This window comes from Branchiostoma floridae, chromosome 15, assembly GCF_000003815.2.
Source record: "Branchiostoma floridae strain S238N-H82 chromosome 15, Bfl_VNyyK, whole genome shotgun sequence".
In the NCBI taxonomy this organism is placed as follows: Eukaryota; Metazoa; Chordata; class Leptocardii; order Amphioxiformes; family Branchiostomatidae; genus Branchiostoma; species Branchiostoma floridae.
The window spans coordinates 10,912,623-10,930,821 of record NC_049993.1 but is presented as its reverse complement, the minus strand read 5'-3'; the positions used below and the strand labels follow the sequence as shown (position 1 = coordinate 10,930,821).

At 39.3% G+C, this 18,199-nt stretch overlaps 2 protein-coding genes across 2 annotated transcripts; one reads left to right on the top strand and one right to left on the bottom strand.

Annotated features, from left to right (window-relative positions):
* Nucleotides 1-3,169: 3,169 nt before the first annotated feature.
* On the bottom strand, nucleotides 3,170-16,331 carry LOC118431883 (CAP-Gly domain-containing linker protein 3-like). Its single transcript, XM_035843301.1, has 13 exons — nucleotides 16,197-16,331; nucleotides 13,650-13,963; nucleotides 13,224-13,332; nucleotides 12,526-12,672; nucleotides 10,432-10,790; nucleotides 9,387-9,522; nucleotides 9,034-9,177; nucleotides 8,507-8,632; nucleotides 8,160-8,283; nucleotides 7,772-7,827; nucleotides 7,477-7,558; nucleotides 6,206-6,384; nucleotides 3,170-5,704 (listed from the first exon to the last, which is right to left on the bottom strand). The coding sequence occupies exons 2-13, from the start codon at nucleotides 13,944-13,946 to the stop codon at nucleotides 5,505-5,507; spliced, it is 1,959 nt and encodes a 652-aa protein (XP_035699194.1). The 5' UTR covers nucleotides 13,947-13,963; nucleotides 16,197-16,331; the 3' UTR covers nucleotides 3,170-5,504.
* Nucleotides 16,332-16,464: 133 nt separating this feature from the next.
* LOC118431884 (required for excision 1-B domain-containing protein-like) lies at nucleotides 16,465-17,914 on the top strand (the record flags this gene model as incomplete). Its single annotated transcript, XM_035843302.1, is given in 4 exon segments — nucleotides 16,465-16,637; nucleotides 17,087-17,166; nucleotides 17,341-17,419; nucleotides 17,789-17,914. Coding segments are annotated over 4 exon segments (288 nt in total), but the record flags the coding sequence as incomplete, so codon positions are not given.
* Between the last annotated feature and the right edge of the window lie 285 nt (nucleotides 17,915-18,199).

Sequence of the window (18,199 nt, the reverse complement as noted above, 5' to 3'; positions counted from 1 at the left end):
AATAGCACAGCTCCCTGACCTCCAAGTAGATGTTGGGGCGAAAGATCGTAACGTTTTCTGAGTGACGTCCGGGCTTTCTGACAATCCCTTACCCTATATAAGCTGATGGACAGCTGAGTAAAAGGCAAAGATGTTGAAAACAAACGACGATGTCCAAATATATCCTTAATTATCTTAATTCATGCTCAAAACACGATGTAGACATGATTGTAGGAGGCGCTTCAATGGACGGACATGGTGTTACTAGGCTCTTCACGCGATACCTAAAAATCCATTCTTTAATGTCAACTAACGTTAGTGTCTCAAAGATCATTGCAGATGTACGTAGATATGTCTAACCATAGTAGAAAGGGTTTTTACCGACTTAACACCTAATCCCCTCATATTTTAAAATTCTACAAGTTGGGGCTACATACCCCAATAGAGTCCAACCTGCAGTACCGTTCCCGGCCGTCCCCTGAAAAGTGGTTTCAACGACCTCCAAATTGCAAAATTTCCGTCTTTTCGGGAATGGGGAAATAGTGAAAGGCTCACAAAGGGTTTGTAATCTTTTAGCTTTATTTGAAATTGTGACCATTCAAAATTAAAAAGGACAATATTTAAGAACATTTACAAGTGGAACAGTGGGATATTAGGTCATAAATGACATGTTTACTTTACAATTTACCAATAGATTTGCCAGTGGTCGAGTGTAATCTGTCACGTTCTGAATGGCTACCACATCCATCCAATGGTCGATTCTGACTTATGAAACCATTATGCGTTATCGTCAGTTCTTATTATATTGTCCAGAGGATGTCATGTATCAAGTAATGGGCTTTATTTTCTTTGCTACTGAATTTGCCAAGGTGGATCAAATGGTTTGAAAATATTTTGTAGAATTTTTGCCAAAGCAGGAGCACAGAATGAAGGTATCTCTAACTTAAAAATTTGACATGGTAGGAGATATACCTACATGTAGATTCTTTTCATATTTTCATATTCACAAGTTTTGCCTGCAGCTAACTGCTACAAACTGGTTTTGAAGCATCAAATGATGGATAAGATAGTGCCATATTTTGTGACAGAAACCGGTAGCAAATACAACAAAGCAAATACAACGGGTCATTATCATAATTCATCCACGATAATTTTCTCCTTCTACTTTCTACTTATAGATGCCAGCTTTTATCTAATAACGTCATATATATAGGTCAGACACATTTATGCATATTATAATATATTGGAGGAGTTTTGTGTAATCAATTAGCTGCTGATATAACAAAGTGTGATAAACCCCAAGGAAAACCACAAGGAAAACTCTTTGTGTCCTTCATCATAACAAAGTCATGAATAAAATCTACAAGTTGTGTTTCCCTAGTAAACAGTATTGCTAGTAAAATATTACTGTAACGTAGTGCTAGTTGGATAAGACGACTACATTCATAATTGCAACGTACATTTGACTACATTCCGAACTTTGTGTTCTAAGCTAGTAAAATATACAAGTATACTATTCTCGACAATTTCAACAACATAGACAAGAAAACCGTAACTGTAAACGGTGGAAGTGATTTCCTGTTCGGACGGATAATAATGATATGTAAGTAACTCATTTATATATCATCTTAACAGAATCTTTCTCCAAACTTTCTAAAACCCTTGCAATTGCTTGCCAGGTTAAGTTTGAATAAATGTAAGACATTTTTGTAGGAAATGTTGTAAACATTGGTTATGACTTTGCCATTAAGTAGGACTCCGAGAGTTTTACTTGTGGTTTATTTCATACCACAACAAAAGAAATATACTTGCTAATAGGAACATCCAACAAATTACACATAACTACACCAATATGCCATATTATGCATAAATGTGTCTGACATGAAATACATCTGACGCTATTTTGATGAGAGCTTGTGTCTATTAGCAGTACGCCAAATTCTCCACAAGTAATCTAAATGCCTTCAGTAGTTTGAAAGAAAAATTGAATTTACTGATCAATAAACAGTCAGGATTAGTCTCCCGTTGCATTTATTCACCGTCTACTTCTCTCATAAAGTACAAAGTGCAATTTGGATGTGTATTCTTCAGAACGTCAGTGTAGACATGTGCGCCCGACTACGTCTAACGGTGAAGGAAACACGTCATTTATGACCTCTTATCCCATAGTTTTATTTGTGAAATCTCTTGAATATTGTATTCTTAATTTCAAATGGTCGTATTTTCGAACATAAAGTCAAGTATGCCGAAAAAGTTCAAACCCCTTTAAGAGCCTCTCACGATTTCCCCATTCCCGAAAAGCAGGGAATTTGGCAATTTGGCGGTCGTTTTAGCCACTTTTCAAGAGACGGTCGAGAGTGGTACTGCAGATTGGGCTCTATTAGGGTATGTAGTTCCGACTTGCAAAATGTCAATGCACACGAGAGGTTAGGCTTAAGACCGTGAAAACTCGCCCAACGTAGTCAAGACATTTTTACATACATCTATAATGACCTTTAAGACACTACTTAGCATAGAAAGACTAAATTTTAGGGCCTGCCCGAGGAGCCCATGTAACGCTATGTCCTCCCATTGAAGCGCCACCTATATTCATGTACATGTCATATATTTCACGTAATGAGTGGGTCAAGGATGTATGTGGACGTTTTTCCTTAAAATTGATCCTTTACTAAACTGTTCATCTGCTTGTATGGGACAAGGGCTGTCAGAGAAGCCCATCAGTTACTCAGAAAACATTACGATCTTTCACCCAACATCTGCTTGGAGACACCGGCCGATCTGAGCTTCTCAATCTCATGAATAAACGTTCAAAGAAACCTTATTCGTTTTATGGAACAACTTTGGCCTTTTACTCGACTGTTCATCGGCTTTGTAATTATAGATTGAATTAATTTTGCCATACAAAATGTATACACGGACAAGGCAACTCCGTCCCTTCTTTCTGAAAGCTCAGTCCCAAATATGGTACACAGTGTTTTTAAATCTAAAAAAAACACCCCCTCCTCCCAATTCATCTGTGAAAATCGTCTGTACCTGATAGGGACAATCTGTCTATGTCCATGACAACTACCAAGATCTTATTTTGTAGAAATGTGATACACAATTCCTTTTCCTGCCCACGGAGTCCCTTAACTGATAATCGTATTTTGACACAAGAAAAACATGACAAAAATGGTTCATATAAAATCATATGTATTTCAAATCTCTTGGTGGTTGACAGCATCACAGAGTGATATAACAGCAATAGACAACGGAGATAAATCCACAACATGAATGTCATCTATCTTTTTTTATTTAAGAAAAGGCATTTCAGGAAGCAGGCACTGATTGTACAGTGAGACATGTTTCATACATGCATGTAGTGGACAAAATCTCCTTTCTGAAATACATTTGACCCACTTTTGTATGAAGTTACCAGAATAACACAGAAAAGGCAGCTTATCTTCACACAGTTCATCTTAACTGTCAATTCTTGACAAAAAACGCTCTGTGGACATGGCAAGAACATGGTCTGGTTATTGAGAGAAGATCTAATCATAGTACATCTAAGTTCATGACAAAACAGGACATAGTGTAAGATGCAACTCAGCATGTATAGTTGAGCTATGTCTCATATGGGAAACTATAATAAAATCTTAAATATGACCTATTTCTAACTAACAGGATTTTCTTAATATGAACACTTGCCACCACATCATATTTTCACCAGTATCTACCTGAAGAGACCTACACCTGAGAGCTGTTTACTTCATTGCTTATGCTAAACACTTTGTGAACAAAGTAAACACAAAGTTAAGTACTAGCTTAAACATTTTAACTTCAAGGCAAAATACCCTATAACACAATACATCTATGTTGGACAGTTTTCACCACATTTAATCTGAACAGAGGTCTAGTTACCTAACTAGTTCTATCAAACTATCAAAGAATAAATACTTTGAATTTCTGTGATCCCAAACTTACTAAATATACAGATATGAGCCAAGATTGCTTATTAATATATACATCAGAGGAACAGAGCTGCGCTTGTCAGATAGGAGTTGGATCATAGTATTAGAGCCATCTTTCTATGCATATGGATAACTACACTTATCAGAGTCCACATGGGGGAAAGGGGGTATACCCATTTATGAAGACATCTACCAGTACATAATATCATATACCAGCATACAGAAACAATAACTAACACCCTGAACTACAAAAATACTCTAAATTCCCATTCACAAATACCACTTCTGATACAAACTGTTCATCCAAATTGTGAGAAGTCGGCCTTACTTTATACTTTGTTGAAACATATTCTGAATTTTTCCATCAAAATATAGCTACATTTTTTCAGGATTAAGGTACACCTGCCTTATACAAATTGTGCATAGGGGACATTCATGTTTAAGTACAAACACTCTTCTCTCATGTGATAGGAAAAATATAATTGTTAGTTCAGTATGTTCACAAATACTGATCCTCAAGGGCATTAAGTACTTTCAAATCAACATCCTTAGATGACCATGACCATGACCATGTTTTTTTAATCTCCTTGATGTGACTGACTGTATATTGAACTGAACTTGTTGGCTGGCATGAGGACTGTTTTGCAAGTATCAATTCTGGGCAAATGTTATCAATTTGATAATTTTAATACAAGAGCATTCTTCACTCTTCAGGATGATAGACTATAAAAAGTAGTACTAAAACCATATTTGTAATTTCCTTCACTGATATGTTCATGAGAATACAATAATTTCAATGAATCACTGAGAAGACTACTATAAAGGGAAGGACACAGATCCAAAATATTCTTAAACACTTCAGTGTCTGTTATATGGAATATCAAAAAATCTCACGACATAAACAAACACTGTAAGTTACTGTGATTGTACTATATGAGGAATTGTTAACCAGCAACTGTTACAGATTCAGACTCTAATCATATATTTCATACACACCTAAAACCAAACTCTAGTACCGTCATCCAGACTCTTTCTTTGGGCTTCTGTCATTACATATGAAGATAAACTCAAGTCTTTATCAAACATCACATCACTCATGTGCTGAACACACATATAAGATTACAGGTTCAGCCATAGGGCACAATGGGCCAGTCACAATGTATCCCATAAGCCACTGTTTCCTACTGAAAACCAAACAATCAAAATTTCTCTGTACAAACAAAAGACTTGAGGTAGGCTGGAGAAGATTGCAGTCATTTCTAACTAAAAACTTACACGAACAACAACAGCTATGAACGGATAAATGAAATAAGTTTAAGTTTAACTGGAAGGCCCTGTCAGTCTTAGCTGTTCTTCCAACGGGTTCAGTGACTACCGTGTGATTTTCTATGTTGGTTGTGAGACCAGAGATTCTTCTACGGATTGTCAGAAGTATTTGGCATTTTACAGTACGATTTGAACTTTAAACTACTCCATAGAACAGCAAGATTAACTAATAATCACCCCACAGTTTACACATTTCGTTTTCTTCAACCCTCCTGAACAAGGTGGCTTATGGGATACACGAGGACTAGTCTATTGTATGAAGGAGGAGGACATGTCCACGCTGCTGCGGTCAGCTCGCACCCCCGGACCAAAGCCCTTTTGGTCTCTTCCACCCAGCAGCTTGGTGCCGTTGATTCCGCGACACGTCACGCGACTCGGTCGTACCAGCAGCCCGTGGCTCGGCCTGCAGCTGAAGTATCGGGTTCCCTTCACTGAGCCATCATTCTTGCCTGCAATGCATTGAGGGGGGTCAATCAATGTTTTAAAGGCATACAGGTAACAATGATACATGTATAATCTGCACTTGATAAAACAACATACTATACTACAAAGCTGATAATTATCATGTAGTTTAACTTTTACTACTCTTGAGGAAGGTTTGTTAAAAATATAGACCGTGTTGTAAGTGCATCAAATTAAACCTGTGACAATTGCCACTTTCTATATGTTTAAAAACAGGATTATGTATACACTTTATAGTACAGTAGATTCATCCCTCAAGCTACCGACATCTTGCACACTGCAGTCCCTCCTCAGAAAAACATCTGGAGCTGCATATTTCAAGTTTTGAACTTTTATTCAGCCTGTCAGCCATTACGTAAACTATACACTTTGTCAGGCAACTTCCAATCTAATTTTTGTCATGTGGTTTTACTGATTGTTTGGTGGCTTCTTGCAAATGGACTAGCATCATCTCAACTAGTAAAGCACGTTGAAGCTCAACTGGTTACCTTTTGGAGCTCTAAGCTCCACACCCAGCCACACTCCTTCAGCGAAGTCTGCTGGTCCGATATAGCGGATGGTTCCCAGCTCATTAATATTCGAGACCAGCACCGTCATCCCCTCCGTCAGGGCGAAGTCCACAGGACCCGAGCCGCTCAGGGATCTCTTGAAGGGGGTGGCCTTGGCACTGGGGAATTACAATATCAAAGTTCAAAAGCTTTCAACATGTTTGTGAGTACAGTTTGTTTGTTCACTTGTGGACTACACAGACTCAAGACATTTAGGTTCTAGCCATCACTAACTGAAAATATTAGCCTGGATGTATCAGATGTATGGTATGACGTTAGCAGGCAATTTCTCAGGATGGTTTTAAAATTCTTAAAATCCGCAAATCCCATTTCATTGTAACAGCTGTACAAAACTGGTGTTTTAGACTTTTAAAAAGGTGGTTTACTGGTTATTTGGAATATTCATTCTAAATACTGGAAGACAACGTTAGCTTCACTGACATTTGAAACAAGTGAAATCCCAATCAAGCAGGGAAAGACTAGACTGAATATTCCTCCATAATAACTGTGCATGCTGGCTCTGAGCCAGTGGTGACTACTAAGGATGGTAGTCAGGCTTGGAAAATTATAACAGTCAACACATGTCTGTAATAACAATAACCGCTAACCTGCGCTGTAGGAACAGTCAACACATGCATGTCTGTAATAACAATAACCGCTAACCTGCGCTGTAGGAGGACACATGTATGTCTGTAAAACAATAACCGCTAACCTGCGCTGTAGGAGTAGTCAACACATGTATGTCTGTAATAACAATAACCGCTAACCTGCGCTGTAGGAACAGTCAACACATGCATGTCTGTAATAACAATAACCGCTAACCTGCGCTGTAGGTGTAGTCAACACATGCATGTCTGTAATAACAATAACCGCTAACCTGCGCTGTAGGAACAGTCAACACATGCATGTCTGTAATAACAATAACCGCTAACCTGCGCTGTAGGAACAGTCAACACATGCATGTCTGTAATAACAATAACCGCTAACCTGCGCTGTAGGTGTAGTCAACACATGTACAATGTATGTCTGTAATAACAATAACCGCTAACCTGCGCTGTAGGAGGACACATGTATGTCTGTAATAACAATAACCGCTAACCTGCGCTGTAGGTGTAGTCAACACATGTACAATGTATGTCTGTAATAACAATAACCGCTAACCTGCGCTGTAGGAGGACACATGTATGTCTGTAATAACAATAACCGCTAACCTGCGCTGTAGGAGGACCCGGTCTCTTCGCGGACTGCGGCCACTGTAGGATGCGCTGCTGGCCGTGCGGTGGACGGATGAAACTGTCAATCAAACAGTACAGATATTACTAGTTGAAAACAACACCAATACCGAACGAGAGAGAACAGAGACAAAAATCTAAAAAAATACATGACCTTGACCCATTCATATTTTGACCTTCACTTGACTACTTAGAGAGAGAACAGAGACAAAAATCTAAAAAAAAATACATGACCTTGACCCATTCATATTTTGACCTTTACTTGACTACTTACTGTCACTTCCCACACTTGACAAAGATTCCATGGAGCCCATACGAGAGGGAGTAGCTCTGGAAATAAAAGGGACCAAACAAAACTGAAGCATACAAAACAAACTTAGTAAAAAACAAAACAATGATCATTGTTTAAATATATGTCTGCAAATATGATAAAGAATATTTTCTATGCTAGCCACATGCATGTAACTGGAATAAGTAAACAATAAAATCAGAAGTCATTTTATAATCAAAGGCACAAAGGATAAATCAAAGAAAAAAAGTGCTGTGTAACTTGTAGACTAAATCAAAGAAAATTCATGAACTCTGCAACCATTTCATTTAGGTCCTGACAACCACTAGAGAAAATCTTTGTACCTGGGCTTCCACTCTTGTTTCTGACTTACCTTGTGACCCTGGAGGGGGGTGCAAACACACCCTTCATGGGCTCACAGCTGAAGTAACGAACCCCTGACACGGAGCCGTCGTTCTTCCCCCGGGGTTTGTCTAACTCCACACCGTACCACCAGCCTGGGGAAAACAAGGGTACACAATATGTCAGATGTCTGAAAGTTTTACTTCTACTTTACTTCTACTTTACTTCTGCATGGAATTTGGATTTGCTTGTGATGCAGACACATGTACAATCATACAGCCACAACAGGTACCAAATTGTCTTGTACATGTAGCATTTGTCTAGTCTTGTCACTTACATCTCCAGCAATAATCACTACCAACATGTCTCCATCCTTACCTGGAGCAAAGTCAGTCTTCCCACTGAACCTGATGACCCCTGTCCTCTGACCTGCCACGATGACCCTGTCTCCGACCTCTAGCTCTCCAGGCTCAGAGGTCATGCTGGATGACCTCTTCCGAAGTCCTGGAATCAATAGAAAAGTTCATATCAAATGAACCCAAAAAAAGCTTGAAGAGAAAAGGAAGGGAAAAATTGGATTATAACCTACTAAGATTATACTGGTGTCATGGTGATGTTATAGACAACAATTAACAAACCTGGTTCTTATGAGACAAACATGAACATTTTTGTGTGTTTAATACCTGTCTAGTTTACTATTATTCATAATAGAATATATGGCATGGACACATTTTCTTTGCAACTTGAATGATTACTATTACCACTTCCTGAAAGCTAATATGGAGTCTGTTTCATTGTCTTCTGTGCATATTGGATGAGAACTGTTATCATCAGCCTAATCAAAAGACAAGACTTAGTGCACTTCCAAGACTGAATTTGTTGTTTCCTGATGTTTCCTGCCCCACCTGTTTCCACCCTAGCGGTGACGTGTGAGAAGTCCATCTTTGGTGCTGAGAGCCTGCGGCGCTGGGGGGTGGAGGGACGACTGCCCCGAGGGGTGGTGGCAGGGGAGTTAGATTTGGTGATCTTGGACAGGGGAGCAAAGATGCCTGTAGGGAAATATCAAGAGTGCTCTATCAAACTGTGAAAAAAAAACCCACAGCAAACAATTGGTTTCCATGTAAAACATAGAACTCATCTAGAATGTTGCCTCACAATGACCGCCAACTTCCTCAAAAGCAAATCTTGAAGTGTAACTGTATAACATTATATCTCTGATGTAATTATGAGTTCTACAAAAAAATAGAACACGTCTCACCATGTTTAGGAGCACATTTGAAGTAGTAGATCCCACCGATGCTGCCATCATTTTTCCCCTCAGGTTCGTCCAGTTCAATCCCAGCCCACACGCCTGATGCAAACTCTGTCGTGCCACAGAATCGGAGCGTGCCCATCTGAAAAAAATTCTTTATTCTGTTATTATATGTAGGGAAATAATCTCCATCCCGGCACTTTTCTTGGTGCTTCAGTCCCAATTAAACTGACTTACATGCCTTTTTATTGTGCACAATTGAAGTTGATTTGTTATAGATTTTCCATTCAAACATTGAAATACTGTAAATGCATTTAATTTCGCGGGGATTTAATTTCGCGGTAGCGGCAAAATGGACATTTTGCGGTGGATTTAATTTCGCGGTAGCGCCATCCCGCGAAATTCAATGCATTTTCAGCACTGCACTGTAGTCACGAACTGCCGTGTAAAACCCGGCGCCTCTACAAACCGCCAGTCGGAAAACACTTTCTGGTTACCCGGTAAGGGTCCTATACAGACGGATAGAACAGTTTCCATGCTTTTGACTTGTTCTTGCGTGAGCCACTGTTACTGATCTAATCGTATCTACCCTCTCAATACGTAATAGTATACAGTAGTACGACCTTTGTATCATGGTGAACATACTGTACAGTACTGTAATACAGTTGGTCGTATGAAAAAATTACATGTGTGTCTTCAGTCAAGACTTTACCTTAGTAAGTATGTCCAACATTTCATTGTACAGTGACAAAGACAGTAGTAGTATTTACATGGAGCGGAAAAGGGGCACCTTAGGCGGCGCCAGCAGACGAAATATTCGCGGTGGATTTAATTTCGCGGTGAAGCGGCCGCCGCGAAAACCGCGAATATTAATCCACCGCGAATATTTCTGCATTTACAGTAAGTTCCTGGAATCAAAATATTTCATCTTTTATGTTCAGCAATCAGCACATATCAAAAGCCAAACTAGATTCTATTCAATAGAACATAATGCTGAGCATAACTTTCTCTATGACAACAAACATCAAAATCATGCTTTTTAGTAACTTGCCTTTACTCCCCCGATGATGACCCGTTCCCCCAGTTTCAGCCCCCTGGATGACAGCAGCACCTTCCCTGATACAGTCTCGTAGCTCGGCATGTCGTACTGAGGTGCGTTTTTCTGCAATGTCAGTGGCTCTGCATCCTTCAGCAAGATTCGCATTTTTGTGGCAACGATGGCAGTTTCTGACGTGGCGTCCAGGCCTGATGTGTCTGGAATGCATTCTAAAGGCGTGCGCCCGGCTCCGTCCTTTATCGTTGGGTCAGCGCCATGTTGGAGGAGGCAGCGAGCAGCCTCGAAGCAGAGGTTTGTGGTAGCGATGTGCAGCGGCGTGCCGTTGTCATACTCTCGGCATAAGTTATCTACATCTGGAGGAAACCGAGAGAGAAGTCAGCTGAAAAAAGATCAGAACTCTTCTAGTCACAAAATATCCAAATCCATGGAGGATACCATTTTACTTCAAACAAAGGGTTGTTATATCATACAGTATAACTTATAACTGTATAACTGTATAACTTATTTTTCTCAACTACACTAAGATACCCTGAGCTACAATTTTCCCATTCTTTGTATATTGTAGTAATTCCACCATACTACAGTATCTTCTTTCCTTGTGTACATGTATTTGAGTGACGATTATGTTATATGTTTGCAAACGTTTAACACTCTAATCTGGTAGTAACTTTTCAAACAGACTGTTATAACATTCCATACACATGTAGGTCACAGCTGTTTGCTTGGTGCAAACATACAGAACAAAAGTTTGTAACGGACTGGATTTTCAAACAAGAGACATGATTGCGACGTGCAATGTGACAAAGCCTAGCAACAGAGAAAAATCAACTTCTCAGCAGAGAAGTGCACAGTGGGGGTCAGCGTGTTGTAAAGAAGTAGTTTGCTTTGTAGTCATGTACAGATAACACCTGTGGTATGAATAACTGGTGAGTAAATAAAGCCTTAAGCAAAGCAGTTGTTGGCACCTGCTTCATTCACACACACAAACTCAGCCAATTTTCACAGCAGCAATATCAATTTTCCCACAGAAGAACCAGTTAAGAAGTCAAATGCTATTCCAAAAAGAGATTAAATTTTAACGCTACCATGGCTGGTCCAGAAATATACGTAACAACAAAGACTTTCATCATGAACAAGTTGTCAGAAAATAGTTAACAGTTTGTATGTATACTAAATTGGATAAAACTACAAAAATGTATATACACTTGACCTTCACACTGCTGCCTAACCCCATAAGCAATGCAAATTTGGTTCTAAATAGCTATCTTAGCATGCTGAAGGTTAACAAATAATGGTGCTTTAGAAATGCAGTTAAAGTTAAACATGTACAAATTTATCATGTAACTTGTAGGACAGACTTAGGAGGTAAATGTTACCGGAGTTTTCAAAGTAAAAGCGTAGAACCAGGTGGACAGGGATGTTACTCCAGACTATCCCCATACTAACACACCTGACACAGGTGTTAGCAACAGGTGGCAATCAAAGGGGCCATAAAAAGTCAGAAATAATCATGGTCCAATGTTTCAAGGTTTGTTCTCCGACCCAATAGCTGGGTTTTCTAGAGCATAAATTACCTGAGTATTCCCAGAAACACTGCTTACTTCCTACGTTTTGTGCAATTACTAATGATTGTGACTACAATAATAATGATAATATGGCTAATTTTCACACATTGTAAATATATGGTAGTGCAGTAATTACTCTTGCAAATCTTGCACCAAAAAGGTGGTTCAACAAGATCTTCCACTCACAAAACACAAGCAAAAATGCTAAATTATTTTCAACCTCACTATCTAACCCTGGGCATACCTAGGGGGTGCGAGTACAGTCAAACTTGTATAAGAGGACCTAACTAACTCTAATGGTGACCTAGTAGTTTGATAGCAGATTACCTCCAATATTCAATTCAAAATTTTCAAATTCATATCCATAATTCATTAGCAACTTCTCATCTATGGGTTTGGCATGGAGCAGACACCTGTCAGAGGGTTTGCTTCTCACATAATGTATGAGACATGGGCAATGACAAAAGCCAAGGACATTTTCAATACAGATTTTCAGCCCGGCTTTAGAACCTCTCAGTCTTACCTCTCCCGCCAGATGCTTTTAACAGCATGCTGATCAGCACAGCCACGTCGAAGTACGCTGCATAGTGGAGGGCGGCCATGTTGGTCCATCTGGAGCGGATTCTGACCTCTGCGCCCTTGGAGATCAGCAGCTCTGCCAGTCTTGATGCTGGAAATGCAGACAGAAGTTGTGGAATCTCTTTGGAATTTCTTTTTTTTCGACTTTATCTTATAAGCTCTATCATGCATTTTGAAGCAGAAAATTCTGTGCATTTTTTTGGTGTCATTTAAAAGGTTTAGAAAAAAACAGTGCTCCAAATACTTCTTTCAGTCAGGGTGCCTAGGCGGCAACCTGAGTCAAAAGCCAGGTTGCGCAATCGACATTTCAGGTTGCCTCACTTCCAAATTATTACTTTCTTCAAATCAGCTACTATGCATTATCTTTTCTTCCAGTTACATGTAACTACTTCTGTTTTATCTTATCTTATCAAGAAATAAATGCAAAAGCTTATGCACATAGGTGGACGTAGGTGGGGGGAAAGCGGTGTTCCAACTGCAGAATTTCCGGTTGCACACTGCGCTACCTAGGTTTAAGATTAAGTTGCACCAAGCAACTGCTTCTCACAGTTGCCTTTGCAAGTGTGCAAGGGGGTATTTTGAGCACTGGAAACAGAGAAGTAGAAAAAAATATGCAGAATAGAGTTGGCTCTTAAAAGTCACCTGCTTCAACACTGCCAATCCCAGTTGCACCTGCCTTGCAGGCATACTGGAGTAACGTCATGTCAGTCAAGCCATCACGATCGTTCACATGAGCTCCCCTTCTCAGGACCTGCAAAAAGATTAACCGCTACCATTAAGGGTAAATAATAACACGACTACTGATGTTAGTGTTACAATCCTTTGGAATGCTACTATTGTAAGGGGCAAAACAAGTTACCAAAAACAGAGAGTATTGTCTAGAGCAAGAGTGGCATGGATAAAAACTAAGAGGGCTGGGAGGAAAACTTGCACTGGAGTGACTGGACCATATTGACTTCTTGAAACTGTGCAATATACAGACTTTCCCATCATTGCTTTTATGTTCTTCCTGGCAAATTACATGCAAATTGGATGTTGTTTCTTTATACTTAATCCAAAATGACGAACCTCCTCTCCGAGAATGTCTATCCTCCGCTGTACCTGCGGCACCCACTGTCTGATAATGGCGAAGATCTGACTGACTGACAGGTTCATGTCCTGCAGAAGCAGCTGGCATCCCGGGCAGTCTGGGTCGAAAAACGTCAGCTCTAAGTCACGGCACCTTTCGCACAATGGGGCGTCGGTGGCACGGTGGATCATGGGCCGCTCACGCGGAGGAACGGAGAAGTTGGTAGGAGACAGCTCGCCATTTGCGTGGCCGTTCTCCTGTGTCTCGGACTCAGCCTTGTGGTCACCCAGCGCCATTTTACTTCATTCAGGGACTGTGTAATGGTAGGCAAAAGTGTTATCTTAACTTAAAGCTATACACAGTTGTAAATCACCCCAGTTATAAACAACATTGCTTCACACAAGTACACATTACTAAATACTTGGCAAGGACCTACTGATACATTCAAAACGACTTTTAAAAGAGATGTTAGCTCTACCTAAACTAAACGAAGCGATGCCAACAGTCCTTGTTGTCTACAGACATTACTGATTCATGTGTCCAATTAAAGAGATAGCCCCTTCCAGATGACCTAAATAGATATCATATTAAAAAATGTTTTTAAAGAATCTGACATTATAAGCTCATAATGTTAAATATACCTTGTTAGGTAGTACTCCCTAAAACTAAATGATACTACATGTAACTGTGCAGATTGAGGCTGATGACAAGTCAATACACACTTAAGGTATTGTAAGTTACATTGAGCAGGAGGTATGTGATAGTTGTTATTATAGACAAATTATGGGAAGATCATGTGACCAAGATACTGTCAATCAACTACCTGTAATTGTGTAATTAATTCCACAACAGTACCTACTAGTAGGTTTCAATAATGATGATTAAACACCTACTGTGGGCATTTGTACATTCAACTAAAATATTTTGCAACATGGAACAGAAGTTGCTTACTTGTCAAAGTGATCTATGCACACAAGGCATTTCAAACAATAATAAATTTGACCAGTCTACATAATGACTATATCATACACCACATACAATGTAACATTGGAAACAGACATCAGACATTAGAAGTGAGGAGACAACTTTGCTGACAAACAGTGTAGTAAGCTTTTGATTAAACATGGAACTTCTGGCAGGAACAGGTAAATTTGCTTTGTTATGAAGTTCTGGATTGCAACCATGATACAACATAGTGCTTTATAGTAAGTGAATTTACGTGAACATTTGATACATTTCTGTGGTAACTTAACTATGACGTATCAACTCTGAAAGTTAAAATCTGGAGGGATGAATTCACCATTTCTAAAGCAACCACATGAGCCTAGTGTACAAAAGCATGCCTTACAAGGTATGAATATACTGTAAATTCCAACATTTTTGGGGTGCTCTTAATTTTTGTGTGACCTCCCACACCCCAGTCCAGACATATGCTCTGTCATTGTGTTACTATCATTGTTTTATTTGCAAACATTGCAAGATTGTGAGTCACTCAGTCACCATTACTTGGAAATTTCATAATACTATAGGGAGTAATAACTGCTGTGAACGTACATGCTGTAAATGCAGTATAACATCAGTAATGAAGTGGAAACTAATGATAGCCAGAGGCGTGAAACCGTGGAAACGTTAGTGTGCCCACCTTCAAACACTTCAGCCGACCCTATACAAACAGAACCAACACTGGAACAACCCCTGATCAAACAAGTGCTACTCCAATCGTTGGGTTCGCTTAAAAGGCTGGGCTGTCTACCGGGCCAGGCTACCTGGCCTGTCTACCTGGCCTGGCTATCACGTCAGGTTTTTATACAAGAATGTCTCCAACAAGATACCCAATAAAGTTTACAATGTTTACATGCAATTATTGCCTCAAGAAGTTTCATTTACATTCAAACATGACTGAGTCATATAACTGTCAACTTTGTGTGTTCTCCATTTCTACGTTATCTTTGTTGTGGCTCAAACCTTAATACAATGTGTAGTTGTTGTTGTGTAGTTAGGAGCCTTAATTGAAATACCGTGGAAAAAAGGGCAAATTAAGGAAATGAAGATGAATAGCCAAAAGTCAGCAGTAGACCGTCTAACAAATTATAATGTCAAAGCTTCCTTAGGGTAGTACACATTCCTTGTGGTTTTGTCAACAAACAGAACCGAAATTGCCACAACAACGCCACGTGCCAAACACACACCTGGCTATCGGTCAACCTGTGCTCACCTGACCCCCTGCGGAGTCAGGGCACTGTCTGCAAACTGACAACTATTAAAAGGATAACTTTGAAACACCCTATACAACAAGAACTACGCTAGGATGCACAGGAAACTTGCCAAACATACATGGGAAGAACAAGCTGGTATCATCTGATGAGTGAAATTTTGCAAAAAAAAAGTGAGAAAATCAAAGCTTGTCCGCATGGCCTGGAAAATATAATTACTAACCAAGCAACGCGCGCACGCGTCTTAGCAAACAATCACATCTGACCTCAATTTCTCATAATATAGGTAGATCTAAAGAGATCAAGAACACCTAAAAGCTTCCACCTGCTTACCTGGACCTTTGTGTCCTGTATGGGTAGCTAAATCCGGACATTACGGCTGTGAACCGGTGTTAAAAACGCGGACAAACTTCGATGTCCAACTGTAAACATGCGCCATGTTGTTTACTTCCCGCCGGGCATAGCGCTGACGATACCAATTGCACAGGGGGAAATTCATATTTTGTAGAAACTCAAAATTATATTCCCATTTACTTTTTCAATTTTTGTTATAAAGACTATGAACGTAAGTTTCATATGATAGTAATGTAATAAAGTCTATCTTGTCAAAGGCAGTTTGATTTTTAATGTACTTCTAAGACAACCCTGATAACTGAATAGACTATCCCAAGAACTCACTTCCGGGTTTGAGAGCATGTGTGCAGCTGAATTTTCTATCCTGTGAATGTAATCGTGGTTTTTGAGCACACAGAGTCACTCTAGGCGACAAAAATGGTAGGGGACATTTCTTGTTGTATGCAAACTTTGTAAGATACAGAATTGGTCATTCAGCAACGTCACATGTGCTGCAAATCAACTAAATGCAAAAGTGCTGTGTAACGCTGAACATTGTTATGGGCTCTGTAAATCTATTAAAGTTAAACATCAACACAATTAATGTAGTATAGAAATTATTAGAATTGCTCGGGGACTGATTTCTGTGAAAGTTTGGAGGCAATACCTAGATGATAATAGGAAAACGTCCCCAAGTTTTGGTATGATCAATGGACTTCCTTCTTTGAACATTTGATAACCTTTTGCATAATACTAGTATTCAAAGTATCTAAAAAGTGTGGTTAAAATATCAAATTAATATTTTAATCACACTTTTTAGATACTTCAAATACTAGTATTATGCAAGAGGTTAAAACCAAAGTATATAATACAATGCCATATTCTTCCAGGGCTCAGAGTGTCATCAGTTGATCCGTGAGTTCTATGGTCTACAGGAGGAGAGGATCAAAGTGTACCGCAGGTTTGAGGAGTGAGTAGATCATTGGTGATATTAACTTTTTACATTAACTGTTTTACATGTTATCTTTTACTTTGGGTCAATGCACCTAAGATATAAGTGCTAAAATCATGACTTGACTTACTAATATATGTATTGCTATATATAGAACAAAATTCCAATAAAGACCTTTTTCTTCTAATACAGGGGTTTTGAGACATACCTGAACACATCGCCAAATTATGACTTTGCGCCATACCGTCAACTTGTGCATGATGTCACACAGGTCAGTACTCTCTTAGTGGATGCATGCAAGCCAGTGTCAATTTGTAACATTCAACATGTCTTTGGGACTTACAATGTACTTCTTAGTTGTTTGAATTGGGAGAAATCTTCAATTTAAAGTCAATATGTGATGCCATGATTATGCATTTTTGAAAAAGTACAGTTTGGTGTGTATTCTTGTTAGATTAATCAGTTTAACATAATTCTTTTAATGCGGTAAATGCTACTTAATACACAAATCTTTCTGTGTGATTCATGCTTGTCCCCTCATGTGTATTCAGTTATGATATGGACAGTAAAGTATGATCAAATGCATGAAAAAAGTTTCTGCTTCTTCCAAGTGTCTCACTCTTCTTGCTCTATCTGTTAGGAGTTCCAGAGAATCTCCAGCGATGTCATCGCAATCAGGGATCGACTCAGAGATGATTATAACCAGGTGGAAGTGGTCAAACTACTGGAGAAAATTCAGGATGAGGAGAAGAAAAAACTGCAACTGGTATTAGTCAGCTTCTCTTCTGAGCTGTGCTTTTTGAGTTGTCCTGTTTACTCATCAACAAATAGTGAAAAACTTGTTTGGTTGAATACTGGGGTTTAGTGGCCCATCTGTCAATCTTTAACTGTTGATTGAAATGCTACAATTGGGAACATCCACACAATCAGAATGATTATTCTTCAGTACATCTTATTGTTCACTGCTGCTGTAAGGTCATCACAGCATAGATTGTTCTAATGAGTATTCTTCAGTTGCCTGTCCTATTCTTCCCTCCTCTAGACAGCAGAG